This window comes from Pseudophryne corroboree, chromosome 8 (genome assembly GCF_028390025.1).
Source record: "Pseudophryne corroboree isolate aPseCor3 chromosome 8, aPseCor3.hap2, whole genome shotgun sequence".
Classification (NCBI taxonomy): Eukaryota; Metazoa; Chordata; class Amphibia; order Anura; family Myobatrachidae; genus Pseudophryne; species Pseudophryne corroboree.
In genome coordinates this window covers 85,078,509-85,101,049 of record NC_086451.1, presented here as the reverse complement: position 1 = coordinate 85,101,049, position 22,541 = coordinate 85,078,509, and the positions used below count along the sequence as shown (strand labels likewise).

Here is a 22,541-nt window from a genome sequence, read left to right as displayed (position 1 = left end):
ACGTACGCGACCGCCGTTGCGTTGTCTGACTGCACTTGGACCGTCTGAGACCGAAGCAAGTGCACTACTTGTCATAGCACATTGTAAATTGGTCGGAGTTCTATGACATTTATAGACAGCAATCTGTCGTGATCCTCCCAGAGACCCTGGAGCTGACAATTTTGAACTACAGCTCCCCAACCTCTGAGACTCGCGTCTGTGATTAGCACTATCCAATTCCAGACGCCTAACCGAGTTCCTGCGGATAGATTGTGTACTTGGAGCCACCAGAGTACAGAAACTCTGGCCCGTGGAGACAACCTCACCCTCTAGTGAAACTGCAGATGCGAGGCCGACCACTGTGCGAGCACATGCAGTTGAAAAGGAAGTGAGTGAAATCTTCCGAACAGAAGCGCTTTGAAAGCCGCCACTATTGTGCCTAACAGGCGAATGCACAAACATACCGAGGCTTGAGCACTAATCGTACCAGATGACGAATAGTCTGTACTTTCTGTTCTGGTAGACAAATTCCTCGATCTACCGTATCGAGAATCATTCCTAGGAAATGAAGTCGTTGAGACGGAATCCGATGTGAATTCTTGAACATGACAAACCAACCGTGCTGAACCAGCACATTGTACCTTAGCAACGCATGTTGAAGGCGCATTTGGTTGAGACGGAGCTTTGATGAGCAAATCGTCTAAGTACGGAACTATTATCACTTACAGGAATATGAGATGAGCCATCAAAACATACATCACTTTGGTGAATACCCTAAGCTCTGACGAGAGGGCAAACGGTAGAGTCTGAAACTGATAATGGATCTGCCGTATTGCAAACGCAAGAACCTCTGAAGAGGAGGCCAAATCGGAATGTGTAAGTACGCATCCTCGAGATCCAGCGCAATCATGAATTCCTGTGGCTCTAAACCTGCAAGTACTGTCCGCAGAGATTCCATCTTGAATCTGTAGTAAGTATGCAATATTGGCCTGACCAAGCCATCCGGCTTTGGTACCACAACAGACTGGAATAATAACCGTAACCTTGTTGGTGTACAGGGACCGGAATCAAAACTGCCGACTCCAGCAGAGAGTGAATAGCAATTTACCGAACCGTCCTCTTCCTACACAGGCAGTCCTGTGTTGAAAAAACGCAGAGGCGGTAGACTGCTTTTAACACTAAATTGCGGATCCACCCATCTGTGGATATCTGCAACCATGCCAAATGAAACGTCTGAAGGCGTGCTCCCACAACTGGAGCACCGAGATGGGCTGGGAGAACGTCATGCCACTGGCTTGCCGGTGACCGTAGCGTCCGGACGACAGGCGTTGGTTTGTTGAAAACCACGTCCTCGACCTTGCCTACCAGGCGTGGCTGTTTGTCTACCACGGCCTCGAAAGGGCTGAGGTCTAAAGGATTCGAACGCTGGTCCAGAGTATCCCGTGAAAAATACCTTTGTCCAAATCAGGACCAAACAACCTTCGCATAATGTAATGCTTCTATTCTTCTCTCGACCTTTGCCTCCGCCTGCTAAGGACGCAGCCAGAGCGCTTGTCGTGCCACAACGAGTGACGCTGAAAGGCGAGAACTGACTAGGCAGACGTCCGTAGAAGCTGTACATAGATAATCAGCAGCTTCGCAGATTTGATCAGCGAGAAGCATAAGGTGGACGTTTTGTAGGGCGGACCTGAGTCTTGTTATCCAGACAAGCAACGCCGTAGTTACCCAAATGCCAACCAAACACGGTCGAAGCAACACCCCTGCTGCTGTATACAGCGACTCTAGCATAGCTCCCATGGAGATGTCACTGACTTTAGAAACGGGTAACTAGACCGAAATCGGCGAGGTTTCGAAACCTGTGTATCAGGATCCTATTAACATCTTATTTAGAGATTCCACGCTGGAGATCTGTGGCCTTAGTAAAGACCACCTTATAAATTGTCAGAGCCTCTTCAGTCCCTGTAAACTTAAGAGTCTGACGCACTCACACTATCTGACTGCTGGTCTATTCACCCTTCTCACATTCATCTTGCGCAGTTAGGCCTGGCATAGAATCGTCAGGATTGCAACATAGCAGAAACTGGGAATTTATAAGGCAAATGAAAACTATCTTTGCAAAATAGGAGATGAAATGGGAGTATAAAATATACTGTGCATGTGGTAGACCTCACCGGGAACCCACTGGTACAGACATTGCAGTGAAACAACTTTTCCGTCTTTGCTGGTGACTGACTTATTATGTAACCAGACAAATAAATAGACAAAGACAAACCAATTCCACCTCAGTAAAATTGTCAAAGTCCAGTGCACGTGGCCAGACCATAAGAAACCTGATGCAAAAATTCCTACCAACACCCCTGCGCCATCCGGTGGAGCAGTGTTGTAGGACAGGAACGTTCTGGAAAAGAAACAGAAAGTATGATTAAAATGGCCTCCAGCCATGTGCTTATAGTCAAAGAACATATAGCATATTTTGTTACATGACCATATATACATACATACAGTATTTTATATACATTTCCTATGGTATAACATTGTCTATGGTATAACAAGTGCTACACGAATGCATATATAACACAATGCAGCCCTTCTTTAGCATAGGCTGTCTATTGCTGCTGCTGTGGCATAATCTCTCCCCCCTGCAGCTGCGCTACAAGTAATAGGGACAGGGAAACTCCTGACTGCCCAGCATGAGCCCACTAGTTAGTAGAGGGCTGTTTTACAGGGACAGACCGCGGCAGCAGTGTGCACTATCCGCGGTCTGAGTGATCAGAGGCGCCGGCATCCTCCCCCCCCCTGCTACCCTTAGTGTGTGCAGGGAGCGCTGGCAGTGCTGAGCTGCCGGCCGTTATTGAGACAGACCGCGGCAGCAGTGAACGCTGTCCGCGGTCTGAGGGAGCAGTTACCTTCCCCGAAGCGACGGAGCCTCCGGCCGTTACAGGGACAGACCGCGGCAGCACTGAACGCTGTCCGCGGTCTGATTGCATTACAGGCAGGGAGCGCTGAGAACGGCGCTTGCAGCGGCCGTCCAGCGCGTCCCTCTGAGCGGCGCCAGGACTAGGGGAGCTGATAACAGCGGTGGCGGGGACGGAGCAGCGGCTCGGGCGACGCACATAGCAGTAACCCCACACGGCGGGGCGGCAGTGTGAGCTGACCGCCCCTGTCATAAATACCTGGGTTCCTGTGCTCTGACGGGGCTTCTACAGCAAGCTCCGTTCTGCATTCTCAGCTGAAGGTAGCTGATGTACTTGGACTCTGACGGGGCTTCTTCCAGCAAGCGCCGTCCAGTCCTTTCTGCAGTCTCAGCTGTTGTTAGCTGAGCTGCTTGTGGCTGTGAGGGGGCTCCTTTGTGAGGCCCGACACGCCAAGAGCTGCACGCAGCAGCTTCTATAATCCCGTACCCAGAGCTTTTGTGTAAGCTTGGAAGGGATTGTAATGTATAAAAAAGAAAAACAAAAATGTTTAAAAGTAAAAAATGTATGTCCCCCTCTGGAGGTCCACACTTGTGCTTCCTGTCCATGTGAGCACCGAAAAAACACTGGTATTCTGGGAGTATGGAGGGGAGGAGAGTTACTGAAATTTGAATATTCAGTGCCCAGTCCTTGCTAACACCGTCCATATCCCAAGAGTACTCCAGTGACCCCTAGTGGATGAAAAAGAAATAGCATAAATACACCTCAAGTGCAAAACCGCTACAAATAACATATGCAAATGCAGGTGCAAACTTTTCAGGTGCTTGCAGAACTGTGTACAAAAGTAAAGTTTTGTTTTTTAACCTCTGACTTATGCTTCCTGCCAGTAACTCCGACGTAGCTCCCCGCAGCCTTTATAACTGCAATGGAGTCATGTTACAGGCCCAACATTGCAACTCCTGTCATTATACACAAGCTTTTAAAAATATGTAAGTAATGCTGCTTTCACATCGCAAAACCTGCTTTTGAAACGGTTCTTTAAACGGTTCTCAAAACGGGTCTGAGCAGTTAAACCCCCTTCACATCGCATGTTGTAACCAGTATATTACCATTTCAGAACCGTTTTGGTACCTTTCACACTGAACCCGTTTCACCCATAGAAAACAGTGGTTGTCATTATAAATGGACTTTTCTGGCCCACACATTATTATTAATTAATTATTAATAATTTGGATAGTCGTACGATGGAACCCAGCAGCTTGAAGCATTTTAACCATGTTTTTATATACGAGTGCATCCTTGACTGTCCCAGTTATTTGTCTGCAGATTTCCTCATCCCCTCTGATTCTTAACAGCTCCCTCACCTCTTCATCACTCCAAGTTGCCATTGTATAATATACTGTATTTGCAGTAAGAAAACGCTTCTAAACCCACTCTCATGTGTCTGATGTGTTTTTCCTCCAGCTTCCTGCTTCTGCCAGGTGACATCACACATGGAGACAGCCTATCACCTCCTGTGGCTTGGAAATACCGTTTCAGAGCCTTTCACACTGCACAGTGAAACGGTTCTGAACCGGGTAGGACCCTGCTTTTTAACCGTTTCAAAATACCAGTATTTTGAAAACTGTAAATTCAAGGTGGCCCTTTCAGACCGCAGCTAGAACCGTTTAGGAAGGCTGAAAAATCGGCAATTTACCGGGTTAAAGCTGCGGTGTGAAAGGGGTATTAATAATCCTACAAATTAATTTGTACGTTTGGTTCAATTGCCCTTTAAATATAGGTCAGCTTGGTCCTCATGTCATCAGGATAGTGATTACAGTCATGCTGGAAGACCCCCATACCTTGCGGCTACCCCCCTGGCAGCGAGTGGTCTCATAGCAGAGTTGCAGTGACTCTGCATCCTCTTGTTATCCACTTTCTCCAGAATGTTCTTGCGCAGCACGCGGGCCAGGCTGAGCTCTCCTTTACACACCAGCCGGAACACTAGTTCCATCAGCAGCTTCAGGATTTCGTCTGTCAGTTCCACCAAGCTGGAGGGAGGGAGGGAAGGGGCAGAAAGCGGTATGAGTACAGTATGTCCAACACACTTACATGTAAGAGCTGCACACATGGTCCTATTAATGTATACAATAAGGGTAAATGGAAAACAATGGGAGCTATTTATGAATACAGAATGTACTGTCAGAGGATGGCTTTTGGGACCACTGATTGCAGGTTTCATTTGCAAAGGAACAATTTATAGTCCGTTTGGATAGAGGTAGGTAAACAGCCTAAGCTTCATTATTTAGGTACTGGAGTCGGCACAAACTGTCTAGTTTGTACGAAGTCTCTGGGTTTTTTCACCATGTGAATGCAATGACTACCACCACCATGGAGGTAATGTTATCCACTACCTAAATACATCTTGTAAAACCCTAAATACTGGCACTTGCCGTTTCTAAATACACAAATGACACTATCCTCAGTGTACAGACACAAAGGATGTGATAAATGAATGTGGGTTGAATGAGAGCAGTACATTAAAAGACATGATGATAACAAATAATGACCGAGTGGCGAAACGCGCAATAAGCAATGCCCTGCCTAGACTTTTATCACAGATCACAACGTGCAAAGGATGTGAGAAGAGGGCAACTATCTGTACAGAAACAATAGCTCATGGGGGCAGGATAAAGGATGTAACGCACGCAAATATAGTAAGTTATACATCCGGAGGAGCGCAACACTGATCTAAATGTATGAAACATGGCACTACGCAATTCACACTTACATAGGTGACTGCTCTTACTTACCATAACTCATCCACCACTCGCACCAGCACAAAGAAGGTGTTTTTGCTCACACGCTGCTTGAACGTGTCCTGGAAGTGACAGAATCTCTCATATGTTGACAAGGGTTAAAGAAAATTGTGTGTGTTACCATGACTAATTCAGACATGCTTTTCTCCATAGATGCCAAATATAATAAGAATTTACTTACCGATAATTCTATTTCTCGGAGTCCGTAGTGGATGCTGGGGTTCCTGAAAGGACCATGGGGAACAGCGGCTCCGCAGGAGACAGGGCACAAAAAGTAAAGCTTTAGGATCAGGTGGTGTGCACTGGCTCCTCCCCCTATGACCCTCCTCCAAGCCTCAGTTAGGATACTGTGCCCGGACGAGCGTACACAATAAGGAAGGATTTATGAATCCCGGGTAAGACTCATACCAGCCACACCAATCACACTGTACAACCTGTGATCTGAACCCAGTTAAACAGTATGATAACAGCGGAGCCTCTGAAAGATGGCTCACAACAATAATAACCCGATTTTTGTAACTATGTACAAGTATTGCAGATAATCCGCACTTGGGATGGGCGCCCAGCATCCACTACGGACTCCGAGAAATAGAATTATCGGTAAGTAAATTCTTATTTTCTCTATCGTCCTAGTGGATGCTGGGGTTCCTGAAAGGACCATGGGGATTATACCAAAGCTCCCAAACGGGCGGGAGAGTGCGGATGACTCTGCAGCACCGAATGAGAGAACTCCAGGTCCTCCTTAGCCAGGTTATCAAATTTGTAGGATTTTACAAACGTGTTTGCCCCTGACTAAATAGCCGCTCGGCAAAGTTGTAAAGCCGAGACCCCTCGGGCAGCCGCCCAAGATGAGCCCACCTTCCTTGTGGAATGGGCATTTACATATTTTGGCTGTGGCAGGCCTGCCACAGAATGTGCAAGCTGAATTGTATTACACATCCAACTAGCAAAAGTCTGCTTAGAAGCAAGAGCACCCAGTTTGTTGGGTGCATACAGGATAACAGCAAGTCAGTTTTCCTGACTCCAGCCGTCCTGGAACCTATATTTTCAGGGCCCTGACCACATCTAGCAACTTGGAGTCCTCCAAGTCCCTAGTAGGCGCAAGACACCACAATAAGCTGGTTCAGGTGAAACACTGACACCACCTTAGGGAGAGAACTGGGGACGAGTCCGCAGCTCTGCCCTGTCCGAATGGACAAACAGATATGGGCTTTTTTGAGAAAAAAAACCACCAATTTGACACTCGCCTGGTCCAGGCCAGGTCCAAGAGCATGTTCACTTTTCATGTGAGATGCTTCAAATCCACAGATTTGACTGGTTTTAAACCAATGTGTTTTGAGGAATCCCAGAACTACGTTGAGATCCCACAGTGCCACTGGAGGCACAAAAGGGGGTTGTATATGCAATACTCCCTTGACAAACTTCTGGACTTCAGGAACTGAAGCCAATTCTTTCTGGAAGAAAAATCGACAGGGCCGAAATTTGAACCTTAATGGACCCCAATTTGAGGCCCATAGACACTCCTGTTTGCAGGAAATGCAGGAATCGACCGAGTTGAAATTTCTTCGTGGGGCCTTCCTGGCCTCACACCACGCAACATATTTTCGCCACATGTGGTGATAATGTTGTGCGGTCACCTCCTTTCTGGCTTTGACCAGGGTAGGAATGACCTCTTCCTGAATGCCTTTTCCCTTAGGATCCGGCGTTCCACCGCCATGCCGTCAAACGCAGCTGCGGTAAGTCTTGGAACAGACATGGTACTTGCTGAAACAAGTCCCTTCTTAGCGGCAGAGGCCATAAGTCCTCTGTGAGCATCTCTTGAAGTTCCGGGTACCAAGTCCTTCTTGGCCAATCCGGAGCCATGAGTATAGTTCTTACTCCTCTACGTCTTATAATTCTCAGTACCTTAGGTATGAAAAGCAGAGGATGGAACACATACACCGACTGGTACACCCACGGTGTTACCAGAACGTCCACAGCTATTGCCTGAGGGTCTCTTAACCTGGCGCAATACCTGTCCCGTTTTTTGTTCAGACGGGACGCCATCATGTCCACCTTTGGTAATTCCCAACGGTTTACAATCATGTGGAAAAACTTCCCCATGAAGTTCCCACTCTGCCGGGTGGAGGTCGTGCCTACTGAGGAAGTCTGCTTCCCAGTTTCCATTCCCGGAATGAAGCACTGCTGACAGTGCTATCACATGATTTTCCGCCCAGCGAAAAGTCCTTGCAGTTTTTGCCACTGCCCTCCTGCTTCTTGTGCCGCCCTGTCTATTTACGTGGGCGACTGCCGTGATGTTTTATCCCACTGGATCAATACCGGCTGACCTTGAAGCAGAGGTCTTGCTAAGCTTAGAGCATTATAAATTTACCCTTAGCTATATTTATGTGGAGAAAAGTCTCCAGACTTGATCACACTCCCTGGAAATTTTTTCCTTGTGTGACTGCTCCCCAGCCTCTCGGGCTGGCCTCCGTGGTCACCAACATCCAAAACTGAATGTCGAATCTGCGGCCCTCTAGAAGATGAGCACTCTGTAACCACCACAGGAGAGACACCCTTGTCCTTGGATATAGGGTTATCCGCTGATGCATCTGAAGATGCGATCCGGACCATTTGTCCAGCAGATCCCACTGAAAAGTTCTTGCATGAAATCTGCCGACTGGAATTGCTTCGAAGGAAGTCACCGTTTTTTTACCATGGCCCTTGTGCAATGATGCACTGATTTTAGGAGGTTCCTGACTAGCTCGGATAACTCCCTGGCTTTCTCTTCCGGGAGAAACACCTTTTTCTGGACTGTGTCCAGAATCATCCCTAAGCACAGGAGACTTGTTGTCGGGATCAGGTGCGATTTTGGAATATTTAGAATCCACCCCTGCTGTTGTAACAGTATCCGAGATAGTGCTACTCCGACCTCCAACTGTTCCCTGGACTTTGCCCTTATCAGGAGATCGTCCAAGTAAGGGATAATTAAGACGCCTTTTCTTCGAAGAAGAACCATCATTTCGGCCATTACCTTGGTAAAGACCCGGGGTGCCGTGGACAATCCAAACGGCAGCGTCTGAAACTGATAGTGACAGTTCTGTACCACGAACCTGAGGTACCCTTAGTGATAAGGGCAAATTTGGGACATGGAGGTAAGCATCCCTGATGTCTCGGGACACCATATAGTCCCCTTCTTCCCGGTTCGTTATCACTGCTCTGAGTGACTCCATCTTGATTTGAACCTTTGTAAGTGTTCAAATTTTTTTAGATTTAGAATAGGTCTCACCTAGCCTTCTGGCTTCAGTACCACAATATAGTGTGGAATAATACCCCTTTTCTTGTTGTAGGAGGGGTAATTTAATTATCATCTGCTGGGAATACAGCTCGTGAATTTTTTCCCATACTGCCTCCTTGTCGGAGGGAGACCTTGGTAAAGCAGACTTCAGGAGCCTGCGCAGGGGAAACGTCTCGACATTCCAATCTGTACCCCTGGGATACTACTTGTAGGATCCAGGGGTCCTGTACGGTCTCAGCGTCATGCTGAGAGCTTGTCAGAAGCGGTGGAACGCTTCTGTTCCTGGGAATGGGCTGCCTGCTGCAGTCTTCTTCCCTTTCCTCTATCCCTGGGCAGATATGACTCTTATAGGGACGAAAGGACTGAAGCTGAAAAGACGGTGTCTTTTTCTGCAGAGATGTGACTTAGGGTAAAAAACGGTGGATTTTCCAGCAGTTGCCGTGGCCACCAGGTCCGATGGACCGACCCCAAATAACTCCTCTTCCTTTATACGGCAATACACCTTTGTGCCGTTTGGAATCTGCATCACCTGACCACTGTCGTGTCCATAAACATCTTCTGGCAGATATGGACATCGCACTTACTCTTGATGCCAGAGTGCAAATATCCCTCTGTGCATCTCGCATATATAGAAATGCATCCTTTAAATGCTCTATAGTCAATAAAATACTGTCCCTGTCAAGGGTATCAATATTTTTAGTCAGGGAATCCGACCAAGCCACCCCAGCTCTGCACATCCAGGCTGAGGCGATCGCTGGTCGCAGTATAACACCAGTATGTGTGTATATACTTTTTATGATATTTTTCCAGCCTCCTGTCAGCTGGCTCCTTGAGGACGGCCCTATCTATAGACGGTACCGCCACTTGTTCTGATAAGCGTGTGAGCGCCTTATCCACCCTAAGGGGTGTTTCCCAACGCGCCCTAACTTCTGGCGGGAAAGGGTATACCGCCCATATCTTCTATCGGGGGGAACCCACGCATCATCACACACTTCATTTAATTTATCTGATTCAGGAAAAACTACGGTAGTTTTTTCACATCCCACATAATACCCTCTTTTGTGGTACTTGTAGTATCAGAAATATGTAACACCTCCTTCATTGCCCTTAACGTGTGGCCCTAATAAGGAATACGTTTGTTTATTCACCGTCGACACTGGATTCAGTGTCCCTGTCTGTGTGTGTCGACCGACTAAAGTAAACGGGCGTTTTAAAACCCCTGACGGTGTTTTTGAGACGTCTGGACCGGTACTAATTGTTTGTCGGCCGTCTCATGTCGTCAACCGACCTTGCCGCGTGTTGACATTATCACGTAATTCCCTAAATAAGCCATCCATTCCGGTGTCGACTCCCTAGAGAGTGACATCACCATTACAGGCAATTTGCTCCGCCTCCTCACCAACATCGTCCTTATACATGTCGACACACACGTACCGACACACAGCACACACACAGGGAATGCTCTGATAGAGGACAGGACCTACTAGCCCTTTGGAGAGACAGAGGGAGAGTTTGCCAGCACACACCAAAAACGCTATAATTATATAGGGACAACCTTATATAAGTGTTTTCCCTTATAGCATCTTTTTTATATATTTCTAACGCCAAATTAGTGCCCCCCCTCTCTGTTTTAACCCTGTTTCTGTAGTGCAGTGCAGGGGAGAGCCTGGGAGCCTTCCCTCCAGCCTTTCTGTGAGGGAAAATGGCGCTGTGTGCTGAGGAGATAGGCCCCGCCCCTTTTTCGGCGGCCTCGTCTCCCGCTCTTAACGGATTCTGGCAGGGGTTAAATATCTCCATATAGCCCCCGGAGGCTATATGTGAGGTATTTTTAGCCAAATTAGGTTTTCATTTGCCTCCCAGGGCGCCCCCCTCCCAGCGCCCTGCACCCTCAGTGACTGCCGTGTGAAGTGTGCTGAGAGGAAAATGGCGCACAGCTGCAGTGCTGTGCGCTACCTTTAGAAGACTGAGGAGTCTTCTGCCGCCGATTCTGGACCTCTTCTCGTTTCAGCATCTGCAAGGGGGCCGGCGGCGAGGCTCCGGTGACCATCCAGGCTGTACCTGTGATCGTCCCTCTGGAGCTAATGTCCAGTAGCCAAGAAGCCAATCCATCCTGCACGCAGGTGAGTTCACTTCTTCTCCCCTAAGTCCCTCGTTGCAGTGATCCTGTTGCCAGCAGGACTCACTGTAAAATAAAAAACCTAAGCTAAACTTTTCTAAGCAGCTCTTTAGGAGAGCCACCTAGATTGCACCCTTCTCGGCCGGGCACAAAAATCTAACTGAGGCTTGGAGGAGGGTCATAGGGGGAGGAGCCAGTGCACACCACCTGATCCTAAAGCTTTACTTTTTGTGCCCTGTCTCCTGCGGAGCCGCTGTTCCCCATGGTCCTTTCAGGAACCCCAGCATCCACTAGGATGATAGAGAAATATGGCTTTTGAAGGTGTAAGGATCATCGATTAGGTGAATGGGTTTTCTTTTCTCTCAATGTAAAAAAGTATTTCTACAGATGTGGTGAGGTGATTACAGTAGTAAACAACAGGGGGCAGCACCAGCCCAGCAAACCTACGTACACAGTAAGAGCTCAGCAGGGATTTTCTGTCTTTGTATGAATCATCTTGTGCATGGGCCATCTCAGATTGCTTGTTTTCTACATGACCTCCTAGACAATACGCCACGTATTATTAGCAGATAAAATATTTCGGTTTTCGTTACTCTGCCATACAAATGCATTGAATACAGAGCAGAGGAAGTTTTGTTGTATCCCCAAACATGTAAAATATCCAATTTATAGAACAGTAAAATAACTACATTATCAGCACTGTGGGGGAGATGAATCAAGCCTTGGAGAGACAAAGTGAAGTTGCACAGAGTATCCAGTCAGCTTCTATGAGAGACGCTGATTGTTCGCTTCTGGCAACTACTCCCTACTCCCTTTAGCTCTCTCCAAGGCTTGATTCATCTCCCCTTCTGGCTGAAAGTGATCAGCAATCCCTAATCATCACCCTACTGGCTGTATGTAAGGTTGAGCATGTTCCCAGCTGTCCTAGCCCTGTGTATACCTGCCGTAAGACAAATGGCCTATACTCAGTAACCACCATAAAGCTGAGCCCCACCCTCTGATCTGCAGACTCGGCAAAGGATATCTATACTGTAGCTTCTGAATCAGCTCCTCTGGTGAGATGAAGGTCCGATATGTGGTCAGAAAGGCCTCACAATATAGAACCAAATCTGTAAATCAGAACAGAAAGTCATTATAAGTAGGCTGTATAGGCCAGAGTACAAAAGTAAAAAAGCTTAAACACAAACATTTCCAACTCTACATGTAGACACATCAAAGCAACATGAAGACCTATAGTCACTGAAAGGCAGACAGATCAGTACAAGAGATTATCTTCTTGCCTTTACTGAGGAGAACAGATATCCAGATCAACATTGTGGCCCAAGCACAGGGCAATCAAGATACTGTCACAGTGCTTTACTCCGGCACTTTGTATCTTACATCTTTACATTTTGAACTTTTAAATATATTATATAATTGTGTGGTTAGAACAGTAAATAGGATAGCGCTGACACACACCCCTTGGTGCCATCCTTTACTCTGGCTCTGTCCTTCTCGCAGACCTGATGCCTCCACCCATGATATATACTAGTACCTCGCAACCTTATCCATTCCATCAGCTACCATCTTATGCATGCTGCCTTCCCCAGCACACAACTCCCAGCACTGGGAACACATTCTCCCGGATCGAATTCAAACTACTCATCATGGCCCATAAAGTGGCAAAAATAATTTCATACAATCTACTCTCCTTTCACGCCCTCCTAAATCTGGTCTGTTAACCATTCCCACCTAAAAGATCTCCCGCTACCCATCAGGCTTCTCTTCCCAGCCTTCAAATCCTTAAACACAATCTAAATAACCCACCTCCAAAAGCCTTTTCCATGTACCCACCAATACAACTCTAGTACACACTGGCTCCTGTCCCGATCTCCTCTCAGACTCACTTCTCCTGTCTCCTCCTAGATGCCAAGCGCTCTCCCTAACCTTCGCTTTCACATCTAGCATTTACTGTCGCTACCTTGTATGTTCCTCTTCTAGGTACGTACGTTGCAGTGGAGCACTGTCATGCCTTTGATAAACATAAGAAAGCACTTCATGTATGTCCGCCCGCAGCTGACAGAAACCATCAGGTCATACATTATGCCCCCACAAGATGAGCCTGGGGTCGGTCCTCATCCAAAATGAATTCAGTAACAGCCTCTCGCCTAACCAGATATTTGAGTGGAATGGTGACAGAAGTCATGAGAAGAATTTGCCAACTAGATCTAGAGTATAGCAGAAAATGACATCACTGAGAGGATGCACAGCATGCTTGTAACAGTGTATTTATGGATAGAGCACACCAGTGCAAGAGCTGGTCTTCCGTCTTTAAATACCTCGAGTGACTTCTGCACGGTAGGTGTCTATATACCGGCGCCCGTCATCCTGGCAGTCAGAATCCCGAATGCGGGTTGTAGAGTGCCAGAATGGCAACAGTGGAGCAAGCGCAAAAAAAACCCTCGTGGGCTCGCTGCCTCCAGTGACGTGCTACGCACACCATGCTGTTTATTCTCCCTCCAGGGGTGTCGTGGACACACCAAGAGGAGGAATAGGTGTCGGTATCCCAGCGCCGGTATGCTGAGCGCCGGGATATTGAATGCATCTCCTTCTGCCAATGGTAGTTAAAAGTAACAAGTTTTGTTGTGGATATAGCTGGATAATGGAATAGGTTTCTAGCTGTTAGAGGTATGTGTAAGGTGATCATTACCTTTTCTATCTGTCTCCGTGGCATGGACAAGAAGGATGTCCCCAGAACCGCCCCTCACGTCCGGACCATCATCACCCTATTCAAAGATGTAGTATTTAATAACCATTCTTTATATGTCATTCTTTATATATCGCACACATATATACACAGTGCTTTGTATAGAATATTTAGTCATTCACATCAGTCCCTGGATCAGTGGAGCCTACAAAATATAATCCCTAGCACATGTCCACACCAGGGTTAAAAATTAATAGAAGCCAATAAATCTACCAGTAAGTTTTCGAAGTGTGACAGGAAACCACAGTAAAAGTTGGAAACCCACACAGACAGGTGGAGGACATACAAACTCCACACAGGGCCCTGGTTGGAATCTAACCCAAAACATAAATGCCACAGGGCAGCAAAGCTAAACATTGTGCCACTGTGTGGGTTATGGTACAGTGTAACTAGCCTAAGCCATAATTCACCTCTTGTTTCAGCGTAAGCTTGGCCATGATCTCATTGTGGTCAACAAGAGAAAGCTCCTCCGTCTCCTCACTTTCTTCAGCCTCTTCCTGTTCTTCATCGTGTCCATCAGGAGAGTTTGGCGGCCTGAGAACGTGGGAAAGATAGGCTGTAACAACTGTGATAAGGATATTGGTGTCCATTCACATTGGAGTGTAACTAATACCACCCAGTACTATGAGGAGCTACATACTACTGGTGGTCGTTCCTTTGCATTAATATAATACATGGATGCATAATGGTGAATAGACAAGGCTGTATCTCCAGCCATGCAAGTCATCGCACACTCAGGAAAACATCAGGAGCACGAGACTATCCACACCATCGCTTATATACACGATCTACACCAGTAGTGGCTTCAGAGGTGGGGCTGCAGAACAGTCACACCAACTGCACCCCTAAATGCTGCCAAAAATTGCTGTTTGGGACTCGCTGGAAGTTGGTGTCTCCCACCAATTAGAATTTTGGACTGCACTGCAGCCCCACCTCTGATTGACACCATTGCTTATATACACTTATACATCATCGTTTATATACACACACTACAGATGTGTCCACTTACATCCCTGCACGCTAAACAGCCCTTCTAGTCATAGAATGCTGTAGTAGTAGCGCCAAGCATCTTTATGTGCAACATTTTCCATTAAAATGCACCTTAATCGCGTCACTATGTGAATAGGACACACGAGCAGACTCTGCTGATTAAAATGACATGCGGCATGCCCATATTCTGTGGCTGTATCTGCATACAGAATGCTTTCGTTACAGTGAATTTCAGGAAAACACTGACGTACCGTTTCAGCAGCTGTCAGCTCACTGACGCCAGGCATCTCCCGCTGTGTGGCGTATTGAGGCTAGATGTACGAGGACACTTCTGTATATACACCATCGCTTATATACGCACCATTTATTTATTTATTATTTATTAGCAGTTTCTTATATAGCGCAGCATATTCCGTTGCGCTTTACAATTAGAACAACAATTATAGAACAAAACTGGGCAAAGACAGACAGACAGAGATAGGAAGGCCCTGCTCGCAAGCGTACAATCTATAGGGAAATAGGCATTGATACACAAGGATAGATGCTACCGGTTACATAATGGTTCCCCAGGTTGCTAGGTTCTTAATGGGTTGTATATGATATGATCACCCAGCAATGTTGGAAGACAAAATGTGAGTTTATGTGGACTGTACAGAGGGGATGTAACTTGATAGGGAATCTGTGAAGGTTATGTGTGTGGGTCTGAAATTTGGTAGGCTTGTCTGAAGAGATGAGTTTTCAGAGAACGTTTAAAGGTTTGGAGACTAGAGGAGAGTCTTATTGTGCGTGGGAGTGCATTCCACAGAGTGGGTGAAGCCCGGGTAAAGTCCTGTAATTTTGAGTGGGAACAGGTAATACATGTGGATGAGAGATGCAGATCTTGTGCAGAGCGGAGAGATCTGGTAGGGAGATATTTTGAGATGAGTGAGGAGATGTATGATGGTGCAGTTTGGTTAATAGCCTTGTATGTAAGTAAAAGTATTTTATATTTGACACGGTAGAAAACCGGTAACCAATGCAGGGCCTGATAGAGCGGATCAGCAGATGAAGAACGTATGGCGAGGAAGATTAGCCTCGCAGCTGCATTTAAAATGGATTGAAGTGGTGATAGCCTATGTTTGGGAAGACCAGTAAGGAGACTATTACAATAATCAATGCGGGAGATGATGAGTGCATGGATTAGAGTTTTTGCAGTGTCTTGTGTAAGATAAGGGCGTATTATGGATATGTTTTTAAGGTGCATGCAACATGATTTAGAGACAGATTGAATGTGTGGAACTAAGGACAGTTCAGAGTCAAGGGTGACACCTAGGCAACAAGCTTGTGGGGTGGGGTGGATAGTTGCATTGTCAACAGTTATAGAGATATCAGGTTGGTATCTACTCTTAGCTGGTGGGAAAATAATTAATTCGGTTTTGGAAATGTTGAGTTTGAGGTGGCGAGATGACATCCAAGATGAAATGGCAGACAGGCATCCAGTGACACGAGCCAATACTGGTGGTGACAAATCTGGGGAGGATAGGTAGATTTGAGTATCATCAGCGTACAAATGATACTGGATTCCAAAGGAGCTGATTAGTTTACCAAGAGAGGAGGTATAGATTGAGAAAAGCAGAGTACCTAAGACTGAGCCTTGAGGTACTCCAACTGATAGAGGTAGAGAAGAGGAGGTAGAATCAGAGAAGTGAACACTGAAAGAGCGATTAGATAGGTAGGATGAGAACCAAGAAAGGGCTGTGTCTTGAAGACCTAGGGATTGTAGTATTTGTATGAGAAGAGAGTGGTCAACAGTGTCAAAAGCAGCAGAGAGATCTAGAAGAATAAGTAGTGTGTAATGGCCTTTTGATCTAGCAGTGACTAGATCATTCACTACTTTGGTCAGTGCCGTCTCTGTGGAGTGTTGGGCACGGAAGCCTGACTGAAGTGGGTCCAATAAGTTGTGCGAGTTAAGAAAGTGTGTAAGGCGAGTGTAGGCAAGCCTCTCAAGTAGCTTGGAGGGACTGGGTAGCTGAGAAATGGGACGGTAGTTAGAGTGTGTTTGGGTCAGAGTTGTGTTTTTTTAGAATGGGAGTAATGACTGCATGTTTAAACAGAGAGGGAAAGATACCAGTAGAGAGAGAGAGAGATTACAGATTTTAGTTAAGGTTGGGATAAGCACAGGAGACAGTTTTACTGACCTGTGAGGGTATAGGATCAAGAGCAGAGGTAGTGGAGTAGGAGGATGAAAATAAGAATTTACTCACCGGTAATTCTATTTCTCGTAGTCCGTAGTGGATGCTGGGGACTCCGTAAGAACCATGGGGAATAGACGGGCTCCACAGGAGACTGGGCACTCTAAAGAAAAGATTAGGTACTATCTGGTGTGCACTGGCTCCTCCCTCTATGCCCCTCCTCCAGCCCTCAGTTAAGGAAACTGTGCCCGGAAGAGCTGACACTACAAGGAAAGGATTTGGAATCCAGGGTAAGACTCATACCAGCCACACCAATCACATACCCAGTTAACAGTATGAACAACAACTGAGCCTCATTCAACGGATGGCTCATAACAATAACCCCTTATTAAGCAATAACTATATACAGGTATTGCAGAAGAAGTCCGCACTTGGGACGGGCGCCCAGCATCCACTACGGACTACGAGAAATAGAATTACCGGTGAGTAAATTCTTATTTTCTCTGACGTCCTAGTGGATGCTGGGGACTCTGTAAGGACCATGGGGATTATACCAAAGCTCCCAAACGGGCGGGAGAGTGCGGATGACTCTGCAGCACCGAATGAGCAAACACAAGGTCCTCCTCAGCCAGGGTATCAAACTTGTAAAACTTAGCAAATGTGTTTGAACCCGACCAAGTAGCAGCTCGGCAAAGCTGTAACGCCGAGACCCTTCGGGCAGCCGCCCAAGAAGAGCCCACCTTCCTTGTGGAATGGGCTTTTACCGATTTTGGATGCGGCAATCCAGCCGCAGAGTGAGCCAGCTGAATCGTGCTACAGATCCAGCGAGCAATAGTCTGCTTCGAAGCAGGAGCACCCAGTTTGTTGGGTGCATACAGAATAAACAGCGAGTCAGTCTTCCTGACTCCAGCCGTTCTGGAAACATAAATTTTCAAAGCCCGGACTACGTCCAGCAACTTGGAATCCTCCAAGTCCCGAGTAGCCACAGGCACCACAATAGGTTGGTTCAAATGAAACGATGATACCACCTTAGGGAGAAATTGGGGACGAGTCCGCAATTCTGCTCTGTCCATATGGAAGATCAGATAGGGGCTTTTACATGACAAAGCCGCCAATTCTGACACCCGCCTAGCCGATGCTAAGGCCAACAGCATGACCACTTTCCACGTGAGATATTTTAGCTCCACGGTCTTAAGTGGCTCAAACCAGTGGGATTTCAGAAAATCCAACACAACGTTAAGATCCCAAGGTGCCACAAAAGGAGGCTGAATATGCAGCACTCCCTTTACAAACGTCTGAACCTCAGGCAGTGAAGCCAGTTCCTTTTGAAAGAAAATGGATAGGGCCGAGATCTGGACCTTTATGGACCCTAATTTGAGGCCCATAGTCACACCTGACTGTAGGCAGTGCAGAAAACGACCCAGCTGGAATTCCTCTGTAGGGGCATTCCTGACCTCACACCAAGCAACATATTTCCGCCATATACGGTGATAATGGTTAGCTGTCACATCCTTCCTAGCTCTTATCAGTGTAGGAATTACTTCATCCGGGATACCCTTTTCCCGCTAGGATCCGGCGTTCAACCGCCATGCCGTCAAACGCAGCCGCGGTAAGTCTTGGAACAGACAGGGCCCCTGTTGCAACAGGTCCTGTCTGAGAGGCAGATGCCATGGGTCCTCTGTGATCATCTCTTGTAGCTCTGGGTACCAAGTCCGTCTTGGCCAATCCAGAACGATGAGAATTGTTCTCACTCCTCTTTTTCTTACTATTCTCAGCACCTTGGGTATGAGAGGAAGAGGAGGAAACACATAGACCGACTGGAACACCCACGGTGTTACCAGTGCGTCCACAGCTATCGCCTGAGGGTCCCTCGACCTGGCGCAATATTTTTTTAGCTTTTTGTTTAGGCGGGACGCCATCATGTCCACCTGTGGCCGTTCCCACCGATGTGCAATCTGCTCGAAGACTTCTTGATGAAGTCCCCACTCTCCCGGGTGGAGGTCGTGCCTGCTGAGGAAGTCTGCTTCCCAGTTGTCCACTCCCGGAATGAACACTGCTGACAGTGCTTGCACGTGATTCTCCGCCCAATGCAGAATCTTTGTGGCTTCCGCCATTGCCACCCTGCTTCTTGTGCCGCCCTGGCGGTTTACATGGGCGACCGCCGTGATGTTGTCTGACTGAATCAGCACTGGTTGACCTCGAAGCAGGGGCTCCGCTTGACTCAGGGCGTTGTATATGGCCCTTAATTCCATTATGTTTATGTGAAGACAAGTCTCCTGACTTGACCACCGCCCTTGAAAGTTTCTTCCCTGTGTGACTGCCCCCCATCCGCGGAGGCTTGCATCCGTGGTCACCAAGACCCAGTCCTGTATGCCGAACCTGCGGCCCTCGAGAAGATGAGCACTCTGCAGCCACCACAGAAGAGACACCCTGGCCCTCGGGGACAGGGTGATCATCCGATGCATCTGAAGATGCGATCCAGACCACTTGTCCAACAGATCCCACTGAAAGATCCTGGCATGGAACCTGCCAAAGGGAATGGCTTCGTATGACGCTACCATCTTTCCCAAGATCCGCGTGCAGTGATGCACCGACACCTGTTTTGGTTTCAGGAAGTCCCTGACCAGCGTCACCAACTCCTGAGCCTTCTCCTCCGGGAGAAACACCTTCTTCTGTTCTGTGTCCAGAATCATACCCAGGAAGGGCAGACGCGTCGTAGGAATCAGCTGCGACTTTGGAATATTCAGAATCCAGCCGTGCTGTTGCAACACTTCCTGAGAGTGTGCTACGCTGAGCAACAACTGCTCCCTGGACCTCGCCTTTATGAGGAGATCGTCCAAGTACGGGGTAACTAACTCCTTGCTTCCGAAGGAGTACCATCATTTCCGCCATTATCTTGGTAAATACTCTTGGAGCCGTGGACAGACCAAACGGCAACATCTGGAATTGGTAATGACAGTCCTGTACCATAAACCTGAGGTACTCCTGGTGAGGCGGATAAATGGGGACATGCAAGTACGCATCCTTGATGTCCAGAGATTCCATAAAATCCTCCTCTTCCAGGCTTGCAATGACCGCTCTGAGCGATTCCATTTTGAACTTGAACGTTTTCATATAAATGTTCAAGGATTTTAAATTCAGAATGGGTCTTACCGAACCGTCCGGTTTCTGTACCACAAACAGTGTGGAATAGTAACCCTTTCCCTGCTGAAGGGGGGGTACCATTATCATCACTTGCTGGAGATACAGCTTGTGAATTGCCGCCAGGACTACCTCCCTCTCCGTGGAAGAAGCTGGCAAGGCAGATTTTAGGTAACGGTGAGGGGGGGGGGGTCACTTTGAACTCCAGCTTGTATCCCTGAGATACAATCTGTATAGCCCAAGGATCCACCTGTGAGCGAACCCACTGATTGCTGAAGTTTCGGAGACGCGCCCCCACCGCTCCTGGCTCCGCCTGTGGAGCCCCAGCGTCATGCGGTGGGCTTAGTGGAGGCCGGGGAGGAATTTTGTTCCTGGGAACTGGCTGCATGGTGCAGCTTCTTTCCTCTACCCCTGCCTCTGGCAAGAAAGGATGCCCCTCTGACTTTCTTGCTTTTTTGAGAACGAAAGGACTGCATTTGGTAATACGGTGCTTTCTTAGGTTGTGAGAAAACCTGTGGCAAGAAAGTCGACTTTCCAGCTGTCACTGTGGATACGAGGTCCGAGAGACCGTCCCCAAACAATTCCTCACCCTTATAAGGCAAAACCTCCATATGTTTTTTTAGAGTCGGCATCCCCTGTTCATTGCCGAGTCCATAAGACCCTCCTGGCAGAAATGGACATTGCATTTATTCTAGAGCCCAGCAGGCAAATGTCCCTCTGGGCATCCCGCATATATAAGACAACGTCTTTAATATGGTCAAGGGTTAGCAATACGGTATCCCTGTCCAGGGTATCTAACCCCTCCGACAGAGTATCTGTCCATGCTACTACAGCACTGCACATCCAGGCTGAAGCAATAGCCGGTCTCAGTAGAGTACCAGAGTGTGTATACACTGATTTCAAGATACCCTCCTGCTTCCTATCCGCAGGCTCCTTTAGAGCGGCCGTATCCTGAGACGGCAGGGCTACCCTCTTAGATAAGCGCGTCAGCGCCTTTGTCCACCCTAGGGGAGGATTCCCAACGTAACCTATCCGTTGGCGGGAAAGGGTACGCCATTAGTAATCTTTTGGGAATTACCACTTTCTTATCAGGGGAAGACCACGCTTCTTCACATAACTCATTTAATTCATGAGACGAGGGAAAAGTCACTGCCTGCTTTTTCTCCCCGAACATATGTACCCTCTTGTCAGGGACAGGGTCATCCTCTGAAATGTGTAAAACATTTTTCATTGCAATAATCATGTATCGGATGGCCTTGGTCATTTTAGGCTGTAATGGTGCCTCATCCTCGTCGACACTGGAGTCAGACTCCGTGTCGGCATCCGTGTCAACCAAGTGAGATAGTGGGCGTTTTTGAGACCCTGACGGCCTCTGAGGCGCCTGGGCAGGCCCGGGTTGAGGGCCCGGCTGTCCCCCGGCTGCAACGTCATCAAACCTTTTATGTAAAGAGTTTACATTGTCATTTAAGACCTTCCACATATCCATCCAATCAGGTGTCGGCACAGACACCACATTTATCTGCACTTGCTCCGCCTCCACGTAACCCTCCTCATCAAACATGTCGACACAGCCGTACCGACACACAGCACACACACAGGGAATGCTCAGACTGAGGACAGGACCCCACAAAGGTCTTTGGGGAGACAGAGAAAGAGTATGCCAGCACACACCACAGCGCTATAAAACACAGGTATACACTGATTACTCAATAGCTGCTGAAATATAACTTTTGCGCCTAAATTTGTGTGCCCCCCCCTCTCTTTTTACCCGTCTGCTACCAGGATACTGCAGGGGAGAGCCTGGGGAGCGTCCTTCCAGCGGAGCTGTGAAGAAAAATGGCGCTGGTGTGCTGAGGAAGAAGGCCCCGCCCCCTCAGCGGCGGGCTTCTGTCCCGCTTTCAGTGATAGAAAATGGCGGGGGATTTACATATATACAGTTCCTGACTGTATATATGTAGTTTAATGCCACAAGGTACTCAAATTGCTGCCCAGGGCGCCCCCCCCCCTCCCAGCGCCCTGCACCCTACAGTGACCGGAGTGTGTGGTGTGCTGTGGGAGCAATGGCGCACAGCTGCGGTGCTGTGCGCTACCTTAAATGAAGACAGGAGTCTTCAGCCGCCGATTTCACTGTCTTTCCAGCTTCTGTTCTTCTGGCTCTGCGAGGGGGACAGCGGCGCGGCTCCGGGAACGGATGACCGAGGACAGCTGCCTGTGTTCGAACCCTCTGGAGCTAATGGTGTCCAGTAGCCTAAGAAGCGCAACCTAGCTGTGAACAGATACGTTTGCTTCTCTCCCCTCGGTCCCACGTAGCAGTGAGTCTGTTGCCAGCAGAAGCTCACTGAAAATAAAAAACCTAACAAATACTTTCTTTAACTAGCAGGCTCAGGAGAGCCCACTAGGAGCACCCAGCT

General features: G+C 47.8%; 1 protein-coding gene across 5 annotated transcripts in view; it reads right to left on the bottom strand.

Annotated features, from left to right (window-relative positions):
- Positions 1–22,541, bottom strand: part of RAPGEF1 (Rap guanine nucleotide exchange factor 1) — a 259,536-nt gene that overhangs the window by 16,870 nt on the left and 220,125 nt on the right. For all 5 annotated transcript variants that reach the window (XM_063936770.1, XM_063936771.1, XM_063936772.1 and 2 more), the window contains 5 exons: positions 14,239–14,362; positions 13,772–13,847; positions 12,107–12,191; positions 5,684–5,776; positions 4,733–4,921 (listed from right to left, as the gene is read on the bottom strand). In XM_063936770.1, coding sequence (XP_063792840.1) covers positions 4,733–4,921; positions 5,684–5,776; positions 12,107–12,191; positions 13,772–13,847; positions 14,239–14,362 — 567 coding nt within the window. The remainder of the gene's footprint in view (positions 1–4,732; positions 4,922–5,683; positions 5,777–12,106; positions 12,192–13,771; positions 13,848–14,238; positions 14,363–22,541) is intronic.